Source organism: Polyodon spathula, chromosome 22 (assembly GCF_017654505.1).
Source record: "Polyodon spathula isolate WHYD16114869_AA chromosome 22, ASM1765450v1, whole genome shotgun sequence".
Classification (NCBI taxonomy): domain Eukaryota; kingdom Metazoa; phylum Chordata; class Actinopteri; order Acipenseriformes; family Polyodontidae; genus Polyodon; species Polyodon spathula.
In genome coordinates this window covers 1668905-1679600 of record NC_054555.1, presented here as the reverse complement: position 1 = coordinate 1679600, position 10696 = coordinate 1668905, and the positions used below count along the sequence as shown (strand labels likewise).

General features: G+C 43.0%; 1 protein-coding gene across 1 annotated transcript; it reads right to left on the bottom strand.

The window, feature by feature from the left end:
* Nucleotides 1-3024: 3024 nt before the first annotated feature.
* Nucleotides 3025-10378, bottom strand: LOC121297457 (histone deacetylase 3). The gene is made up of 15 exons (XM_041223790.1): nt 9721-10378; nt 8361-8443; nt 7996-8138; nt 7528-7609; nt 7044-7100; nt 6669-6724; nt 6243-6376; nt 6057-6137; nt 5744-5817; nt 5109-5173; nt 4719-4808; nt 4233-4291; nt 3975-4054; nt 3541-3698; nt 3025-3292 (listed from the first exon to the last, which is right to left on the bottom strand). The coding sequence occupies exons 1-15, from the start codon at nt 9773-9775 to the stop codon at nt 3223-3225; spliced, it is 1287 nt and encodes a 428-aa protein (XP_041079724.1). The 5' UTR covers nt 9776-10378; the 3' UTR covers nt 3025-3222.
* Nucleotides 10379-10696: the final 318 nt, after the last annotated feature.

Below are 10696 nucleotides of genomic sequence, written 5' to 3'. Positions count from 1 at the left end.
TAATCGATGCTTGCTTAGGTAAGCATTCTGCACTTAAAAACAGTAATTAAGTGATCCAAACTGTGTTGGCGTGTGGAATTGTGTGGTTGATGCAAATTTAGCATTAAGATTTGCAATCGGTTCCTTTAGAACGTCGGCCGTTTTAGGGCCACAAGTCCAAGGGCAGTCTGAGCTGTGGCAGTCAGAGTGAGGACCTTTTCCAAATCCTTCCCAATTGCTACTAGAGGCCTCATTCCTACCTTGACACTTAATGTCTGGTTACAACCAGAACTGTCAAGAAAGATTGAAACAGGCCATGGTACACCCTCAAACTTCGAATGCTTCGTTCTGCCTGCCGCAAGCTTGAGCGCAAGTGGAGGTCGTCTGGACTAATGGTTCACAGAGAGATCTGGTTTCCGGCTGCATCACAGTACTGAAACTGCTCTGCTCTGGATTGTGAAGGATCTCCTGCTCAATGCTGATGCTGGTGCTCCCTCTGTGCTTGTCCTCCTTGACCTAACAGCCGCTTTTGACACCATAGATCATGGTATTCTTCTTGACTGATTTTAGAAGTATGCTGGAATCTCAGAAACCTGTCTCTCCTGGATGCAAACCCAGTCACTTGTGGTGTCCCCCCCAAGGATCTATTCTTGGGGGAGGGGGGGCCCTTCTCTTCAATATCTACATGCTTCCCTTGGGTCACCTCATGTTTCACTCCTATGCTGACGACACCCAGCTCTACTTAAAACTCAACCCTGAAGCCCCTATGCCACAGTCCGGCTCTTTGCTAGAATTCAAGACATTCTTCAGCTGAACACCAGCAAATCTGAACTACTTCTAGTAGGATCTAAAACTCAACTTGAAGAATCTAAATATAGCTACCTTGAACCATGGAAACTGTTTGCTGCTGCCTTCCCCCACACTACGAAGCCTTGTTGTACTTCTTGACAGCAACCTCTCCTTTGATACCCACATCTCCGTGATCAAATCTTCCTCCATCTTTGAAAAGTCTTAAGTCTGTCCCTACTTTTCCCTCCCGAATGCGGAGATACTTTGTCATGCATTTGTCTCCTCTTGCCTCGACTGCTGCAACTCTCTATATGGGTGCCTCCCAGCACACACCATAAACCAACTACAGCTAGTTCAGAATGCCGCTGCCAGGATCCTTACCAGATGTTAAAAATGTGATCACATCACCCCCCGTCTTGCTCAGCTGTACTGGCTACCTGTAAAGTTCAGGATTATTTTCAAAGCTCTCCTGCTCATCTACAATGCGCTTCACCACACAGGTCCTGAGTCCCTGCTGACCCGCTATGTCCCTGCCCGCAAGCTGAGGTCCTCCAACTCTGGCCTGCTTGTTTTCCCCAAGCAAAAGTGCACCATACTTGGAGAACGCTCGTTTAGTTTCATGGCTCCGAAGCTTTGGAACTCTCTCCCAGCTTTGGTACGTGATGCTCCCACCGTCGCTCGCTTTACATCAACTCCCAAGACCCACCTGTTCGCTCTTGTTTTCCATGCTTTTTAAGCCTGATAAAGCCCTTCTGGGTTGCTGCTACTATTTCATGTATTATGCATTTCTCTGTATTTTTCTTGTTACTGCATCTTGTAAAGCGCTTTGTGATGGTGGTCCACGATAAAAGGCGCTATATAAAATAACGCTTGATTGATTGCAGTGTCTCTTTTTGGTAATAACTGAATTACCTTCTTGTGCCAATCCACTAATCCTAGACCCCTCACGTAAAATCAAACATTGTATTTGTGAACCCAACACTGCCCTCTCTAGACCAAACCTTGAACAGCAGACATCAGAATTTGAATAAAGAAAAAACACAAGTGACGTTAGAAAGCCCTGCAAGAGTGCAGTTTAATAAAGTGAACAGTGTCTGTATAGCTTAAGCATGCAATCAAAGTACACCCACCCCTCATTATATCACCCTTCGCTATACTGCAGATTCCAATATATCACGGTCCTGGAGTTGGATCCCCATTTTTACAATCTAACTGCGCATGCTTTAGCTGCAATATACATAAGCACTTAGAATTACTGTTCGTTTTATTTCGTACTGCACATCACAAACAACAACATATAAAACAATTAAAAACAAAGCATTAATATCAGACTGTTATCATATACACACATATTGAACAATAACACAAAGCAAATTAAGTATCTACTCGCTGAAGCGGTTTTCATTTTATCCAACGAGGTGTTCATGTGTGGCAGCAGCAATGCACTAGCAAAAGTCACAGGGCAATGACGTCAGCTCCCTGGCAACAAGCCTCCAATGTTGGGAAAGGTTTGTGCATTGAAAGAAGACGACTCAAGAAAGGCTTGTACAGTATTTATTTGTTAACCTATTTGTTTTTCTGTGGGTCTCTCGTATATCATGGCCCTCGATATATAGCAGACTTATATTGGACCGCGACATTGAGTGAGTTGTATCATGGAAAAAAATAAAAATAAAACTAAACAATAACAATACAAAGGACACTATCTAAAAATCCATACACAATGTAACCCTAACCCCTTCTTGCTTCCTGTTCTTGTGTACAGGATGCTAACTTCAACTCGTGTCAGGTGCAGAACTCTGTTCCACAGGCTCAGCCTGTCGCAGGTCTATCTGGTTATTCTAAGCAAAACAAAGTGTCACTTGGTACTTGGCAGCTGCTATGGGTAAACACTCAGTTCTGGGGCTAGGGCTTCAATTCATACTTTTTGGGGCTTTGTTTTTCATATGAACACACAGTACGGCAGAAACAAGGACTGCGTTCTTTTAAGTTCATTGAACCAGACAGATTATCATACCAACCCTTCAGCGCAATTTATCTATTCTTGCATAATAACCCCATTATCTCGATCTGTGTCAGAGGCAACAGATACAGATCTCCTATTTGGTTTTTTTTCTGCATTACGATCCAGTAGTGCTTACTTTGCTGTGCTTGGAAACAAATGGTGGTGTTGCATAGGGTTCTACTTTTCACTTATCAAATTAGCTCCACTTACCCCTTGGTGGGTTGGCCATTAAAAAAAGCATGTAAACAATGTTTCTTGATTTGAGTTTACTGGTTCAAAAGCACGTTTTCATTTCATTACAGCCCTCGTTACAGGAATGGAAATGTTCTTTTTCTGGGTTTTAGGTAAAGCCACGTAATATTTATTTTGCCCCTTCCTGAATTCAGTTCTGACCATAAGCACACTTCCTCTTTGATCCACGAATCAACTTCCTTTTCAGGACTGGCCAATCAGATCTCCACATCGCTCTCTTTGTCATTGTCATGGTCACCATCATAAAATTCATTGGATGCCTCTGGCCTGGTTATAGAGAAGCACAAATGCAAAAAAAAATGAATATTATGGCTAGCACTATATGGTTATATTATCACAGTATTACTAAGAAGGAAAAAAACAGGTTTAAATCTAAAAGGCTGTTATGTGTAGTGCAGTGAACTCCAACCTGATTTGAGTATAGATAATTCAGTGTGGGGGGGGGGGGGTCATAGCAGACCCCAGTCGCTTGGAAAGGAGTCCGAATCAGATAAAGGTGCCGGCGGGGTGCCTACCTGGAGTAGTTGTCCTCGGAGCCCCTCTCATCAGGGTCGGGATCGTCAGTGCGCTCGTAGCTCAGCAGGTCCGAGGGAACGTCATGGATCTGGACGCTGGGCGCGTGGTTCAGCATCTTCAGGTTTTCAAACACGGTCTGTCGGATCTGATCCAGGTACTGCACCAACAACAACAGGAACTCAGCCCTGGTCCACATACCATTCAGACATGTCATTGTGGGAGCCTAACTGGCTGCATATCAAGCTTTCAGCAAGTTGTAAAATGCTTAGCTGACTAAAGCAGTATTCTATCTAAAGTATTATATGTCAAAATACTAAAAGAAACTTCAATTCAATGACACATGTTGTTCAAACAGGGTATTGAATGGGAAAATAACTTATGCACAGGGTTCCATCCTCGCAATCACTGCTAAGAGCAGGCAGCGAAGACTCACCTGTCTGGAGTTCTGGTTCTCTATCCTGGTGCTGACGTCCGGGTGCAGCGTGAAATCGGGAGCAAAATACTCAAAGTACTCTGAGCAGGGAGAGATAAAGGACACATACATTAACTGCATTGTAAAAAAAGCTGTATAACTTGCACTAACGGTTTCTCTGGCGTGGTGCAGGTATGAATGCATGGTTAGCTTTCGATTATTATTCTTATTTGACTTGGTTGTTAGAGAATCTACATACTGTGTAGTGCAGATACTCACCACTATAAGGCAGTTCATCACTTATTGGTTCTTCAACGAGCAGCGAGGTCTCATACGTCCTGCAATAAAATGAGACCAAGAGTTTTTAAGTCATGACTGTAATACTAAAGACTTAAAATGTGCATTGTGATGACAGGGGAACAGGAGGCCTTTTACCTCACTAACCAGGGGCTGTTCTTAAAGATCTAGTGCAGTGTTTCCCACACTTCAGTGTATCTCCAGACAAATCCCCCCCCCCCCCCCCCCCCTTTTACAAAAATATATACTGTTACTTCTTTTAATCAATTGAACACGACAGATCTTAGATCTGCCATGTAAAATAAAAATGAATTACAAAAAGTAAAAAGGTGGAGAGGCAGTAATGAGAGAAAGAAAGGGACAGCTGGAAAAAATATATATACACATATGTTCTATAATAATAAATCTGTGCGAAGTGATTCAATGCCAGAGAATGGAAAGCAATGCTCCTTGAAAAGCGATACCCACCAGCATCGTGCAACGTTGCGGACTGTGTACCCTCCACCTCCCAGCACCAGCAGGGGGATTTTAAAACTCTTCACAAACTCCACACACTCCCTGCAGAGAGAGAGAGAGAGAGAGAGAGAGAGAGAGAGAGAGGAGGGAATGGATCAGTGCACAGCGAGCACATCAAGGCCAGTGACAAGCAGGACATGCACAAGGAAGGATCTCGCTACAGTAATGGTGTCCTACAGTACTCCAAAGCACTTTACAATTAGACATTCATCGGGAGCTTATCACTGCAGTTAGACTACATGGACACACTGAATCATACTGTATATTGACACAGGGTCTCCTACAAGGCTACATCCCTTCCCACAGCACTGAAGTCATGGTGGGTTCATTCTCTTGACCTACCCGTGTCCTCTTATGCTGAGGTTAAAGCAGCCCAGTCTGTCACAGCCTAAAGAATCAGCCCCACACTGGCAGGATGACAGAAAGAAATGTTTATTAGCCTCAATTTTTTTTTTTTTATTGAAAACAGGTCAAATTTACAGGTCAACAAAATATATAACCCAGTTCTCTAGTCTAAAAACTTCACCTTCTACAAGGCACTTAATCGTAGAATAAGAACTGCAAAAGCATACAGATAACAGGCTGCAACACAACACTGAAGAAGGCAGTAGCAGAAACACCGTCAACTTGACTTCGATTCTTATAGTTCTACCACGGAATTCTGTTGGAGAGTTTTGAAGTTTATGATCAATGTTAAGCAATAAAAATATGCTTTTGCCAACTGCTAGTAAGTTACATTGTTCTATGATTAGTGTTATTTTTGACTCAAGTCTTAGCCATTCACCCGAACTATTCTTGTCGAATTCTGAATCACATAGACTTAGCCAATATGTAAGGTTCATAATCAACTTTAGCCTTAAGTCCGAACAGGCAGACATTAAAGGCTTGTATTTGTCCCCTGCACTTCGTGTCACCTTGAACATACTAGGCAGCACAAAGGTTTCAACTGTCTTCTGTTTCTACTTCTTTACACTTACCTGTAGAACAATACAAGTAGGCTGATAAAAGTCTACCACCTGTTTGATCACCGGTTGAAAGAGGAGTCTGTAGCCTAAAACAAAACAAATATGCTTAAAACACACAGCGTATCTTCAGTTCATGGAAATCAGTTATTAAAAACTTGATGTGTGCACACAGTGTCTTCCAAATTGATCCTTTGGAATGCCTTGGCTATTATCTGGACCAAAACTAGTCAGCTTTTGCATTTTTTTATTTTTTTTTTTTTAACCAAAACAAATATTGGAGACTAGACAGAGTAGGGTTAGGGGTTGCAGAAAAAGGCAGACTTACTCTGATCATCTATTCCATCTCGAAGAGGAACATTCAGACAGTAATACCGGCCACTCTCAGCTCCCACCTCGTACATGTCACCTGGGGACACAGACAGGCAGTTCACAGAGGCTGGCTGACTCTGAGTAACAGAGCTGAAAGCCACTTGGTTTTGGGTCACAGCATAGTGGCGACAGTCCTACTTACCTGTCCCTGGGAAAAAGTAGTTCCCATACTTGTGGAAGGATACAGTCATGACACGGTCGGTGAGGTAAAAAGCTTCCTGTACCCCATCGCCATGGTGAATATCGATGTCAATGTAGAGAACGCGGGGGTGGTACCTGCAAAGAGAACACAGACCAGTCACTTCACAGAGCAACTATTGTACTGGCATATACACTGGTCTGGTGAAACCTTGGGCACAAGGGAAAGCTGCCCACTTTCTGACATAACATGCCCAATGAAAGGTCTCCTAAAACTTAAAACTTTCCACTAGATGGCAGAACACAGCATCAGAAGTGACAAAGGATCCTGCTTGCATCCCTTGGTGAGCATATTAAAGCCACGCCAGTAACTGCTTACAGCAGTCTGTTCCAGCAATTTGAAATGAACAGAATATAAATGAAATCTTACTTCAGCAGCTCTAGTATACTGATGACAATGTCATTCACGTAGCAGAAACCAGATGCCTGGATAAAATTAAGAAAAGAGAAAGAGATCCTAAAAACATGCTAAATGAATTCATCTCATCCACACTGCCTGTTCTGTTACGTGATCAGCAGGCCCTATAACACACAACACACGTTTCTCATATGATAGTATGAATAACACAAGTACAAATCCATTGCTTTCAGGGGCATAAACAAGTGTTACTGGGATTGGTGCACTCTATTATTCATGCACTGCTGAGAGTCGCCTTCCCCACCAAACAAAGCATGATTTAAAACTTTCTTTGGAGAATAGAATTCAAAAGAAAAAGCATACAGTAATATAACAATGAACACTTACTTCAAATTTTTTTGCATGATGCAGGCCTCCAGCCCAGTTAATAGCGACATCACAGATCTGGTAAGAAGAGAAAATAACCAAAGCTCAGCCTTAACACAGGCAGCAAGACATTTAACCAACTGCATGCATGTTTCAGAGACAGACTATTACAAACACTAAATCTCATCATGCAGCTTTCACACCCCAGACTGTGTATGCAATGCTGCAAGGGGGTGAACCTTTCTGCAACACTGCTAGGGGGTGAACCTTTCTTCAACACTGCTAGGGGGGTGAACCTTTCTACAACACTGCTAGGGGGGTGAACCTTTCTGCAACACTGCTAGGGGGTGAACCTTTCTGCAACACTGCTAGGGGGTGAACCTTTCTGCAACACTGCTAGGGTGAACCTTTCTGCTCATTCCACAGGTATTCCGTGAGGCCAGTAGCAGAGTCAGTTTTAGCTTGTTCTTTCCTTCTGTTCCCACCATTACCATTCCATTGTTACCTTGTGATTTAACTGTATGGCTCCCTGCAGCGAGGCTCCTGTGTACCTTGAACAGAACTCAAACAATCCTGGAAACACAGGACTGCAAAAGAAGAGAAGAGCAATCAGTATCACAGACCAGCATCTCTGTACCTCCAGTCTCCAACAGAAACACCATGAACTACACAGAGCCTTCCTTCCAAATAAAAGAAGCCTTGGCTAGCTTACAGAGATATGAGAGCCATCAGTACCATAGACCAACATCTCTGTACTGCCAGCCTACAAGAGAAACACCACGAACTACACAGAGCCTTCCTTCCAAATAAAACAAGCAGCCTTGGCTCACTTACAGAGATATGAGAGGTACAATGGTTATAACCTGGTCAAACAGAATTCCATATCCGTTTTACACACAGGCTTATCAAAGTGTTCCATCACCTGTATAGCAATGGTTCTGGGTATTACACACACTGAGAAAGACGTTCTTACCAGTCGTCTCCCACGTTGAAGGCGTTCAGACTCTTGGTGAAGCCCTGCATGTTGTTGGGACTGACCTTCTGCAGGAAGTCGATGTAATCCTCCGAATGGAAGCGGCACATGTCATGCTGAGAGGCCTTGTACGGCTTGAACACCTGCAGAGGGGAGGAGAAACACAGAGATCTTGTCTTCTACTGTGGAAAGAGCGGAGACTGGGAGGCAGTATGGTCTAGTGGATTGAGCTCAGAGACTGGAAGGCAGTGTGGTCTAGTGGATTGAGCTGAGGCAGTGTGGTCAAGCGTCTAAAGCTGAGGGACATGGAGGCAGTGTGGTCTAGTGGCTATATTTCAGAAAATTAAAAAGCGAAGTGTACGTACCATCATTTTCTTGTAGAGCCCGTAGTGCAGGACCAGGCTGTGGGTGAGAGACAGGCGGTGTGGCTTCATGGGGTGCCCTCCACCTATACAGCACAAAGCAGACACAAATGGTGCTTGACATAACCTCTTAGTTCCAGTTTTTAAAATCCAGGATCGTTCCTTTCTGTTTACTATACTCTTCCACAGTTTGAAACTTTGTGTGCGCACCTGAAACCATCTTGACAATGTGGCACAAACGTACAAATTCCTTTACGCCACCCCGAAGCAAACATCAATGAGTCATATATAGGGCCACAGGAAAATTCACGATTTCACACAGTGTATATGACTGCCTACTGTGAAAAACGTGTTTTTTGTTTGTTTTGTTTTTTTCTGGGGGGTTGTATTACTCTTCACCAGCTTTTATCATAATAAAAGATCTTATATTTACCATGGTAGAAACAGCTCTCCGCTGACAGTAGCTGTCTGGCATCAATGACGTGCTTTTTGTTACTATGGGAACGGGGTCAAATAAATACCGGCTTCATGACTGGAAGAATTCCACACTGTACACCAACGCAACATGCGATTCAGAAGCGGGACTTTTAAAACTGCTGTTTACATTGTGCAGATGTATTAGCTTAGTGTATAATTAACAATAAAAATGCAGACAGCTGATAACAAATAAAGTTGAAAGAGTCCGAGACTGTTTGCGTTGTGTGCGAAGAGGCCACTGATGATCAAGACAAATGTGTTTTGTATATTATTTTTATCTCACAGTCGCTACTACTGCTAATTCAGGGGGATTTACAGCTTCCCTGGTAGATACACCGCATCTTGACGCTGTTAACCAGGCCAGGCTGTCATTAACACGATAGCGAAGTCAGCATAACGCTATACAAAACAGTCCGTTTAATTACTGTTTGAACATAACTTTAAACGTTTACAAAACTCGACAATGTTGCCGAATTTGTCTTTCAACCTTATTTTGTTTTAATCAGTTTTGTCTGCTTGTTACCGTTTTCAGCCAACACATTTAAATGACCTACCACTAAAGCTATCATTAAATGCTAAAACGTTTCAACCCTGGTGATTTTCTTTGATGCGTTATTAATTTTAGGCAACTTACAATATAATACTTCAGGCATTGTAGTACTGCAGGTAATAATAATAATAATAATAATAATAATAATAATAATAATAACAACAACAATCACTGGATACGTCTATAATTACATTATATATGTATGGAACACACTGTTCGTCACTGACTGGAGTAAGACTTTCTAAAACATACAGTTAGAAAAACATACAATTGAAATAATTTCTTTACATTGACCCCCCCATCCCCCATCCCTCATCCCTCTAAAGTTGCACTTACCATAATGAAAGTTGCCCACGTCGGGATCGTAGAAATAAGCGGTCCTGTTCGACATCCTCACGGCAGCTCACAAGTCTCATACACGCACACACACAAATCCGCTGACTTTAATCGAAACCCATTTTCATTCACTTCAGCGCCGCCATAATAAACCCAAACCCGACAGGCACTGTGTGGAACGTCACCAGAAACAGCGGGTGTTGTACTATGTCACGAAAAGGCGTGTAAAGTGGATGACGTTGGAAAGAATGGTCGGTTCGAATATTTAAAACGCACAAAAATAATAAAAACAAATAGTGTGTTATGGTTTAACTTTTGTTTTAGAAAAGGAAACGAATACAGGCGTTCAAATGATTGAATAATATCTGCTTTAATGTTTACCGGTTACTGGAGAAACTGCACAACGGTTACTGCACAACGTAAAAGCCACAGAGTCAAGAGTGCATACAGGCGTGGAAGTTTAACAAAACCGAGTTTATCATCGTTTTGTGTAATAACCCATTTTCGTATTCCTTTGTTTAAGCTTGTTTTAATTTAAACATCTCCCCTCACATAATGTAAACAAGATCTCTCTCCATAGGCGTTTCAAACGCTGACGTAATGCGTTGCTGACTTGAAGCAGTGCCTCAGCAGCCACATGTATCACAGAAGGCTACCATATGCCTCCAACTACACTGGGACAGAGTAGGGAAAGGTCAGGCTGTTCAACTCACACCCCAGTGCATCCTGGTAAGTGTAGTCCTGCTGTGAAAGGTACCTGAGACAGGTAAAGCATACCAGAATGCATTGCAAAAGGGTTGAAAAGCCTGAAGTGTCCTAGTGTACATGCAGCCATATGGTAATCCTAACGCTACACCACAGTGACCCCTGCTGGTCAGGAGCCGCTAGCGAGGCCAGGCAGAGAAACCGAACGTGTCTTCCAGGGTTCAGCAGCTTCAGTGGCCAGAGAGAGGCAGAAGGCGTAATAGCGGGGAGC

What these genes read in the sequence shown, in the direction of transcription:
- LOC121297457 (XM_041223790.1), bottom strand. Translation starts at nt 9,775, where the DNA reads ATGTCGAACAGGACCGCTTATTTCTACGATCCCGACGTGGGCAACTTT. An exon ending in GGCTCTACAAGAAAATGATG is followed by an intron (nt 8,139 to 8,360) that starts GTACGTACACTT and finishes TCCCCTCTGCAG; the next exon opens with GTGTTCAAGCCGTACAAGGC. An exon ending in AGAACCAGAACTCCAGACAG is followed by an intron (nt 3,699 to 3,974) that starts GTGAGTCTTCGC and finishes TTGTTGGTGCAG; the next exon opens with TACCTGGATCAGATCCGACA.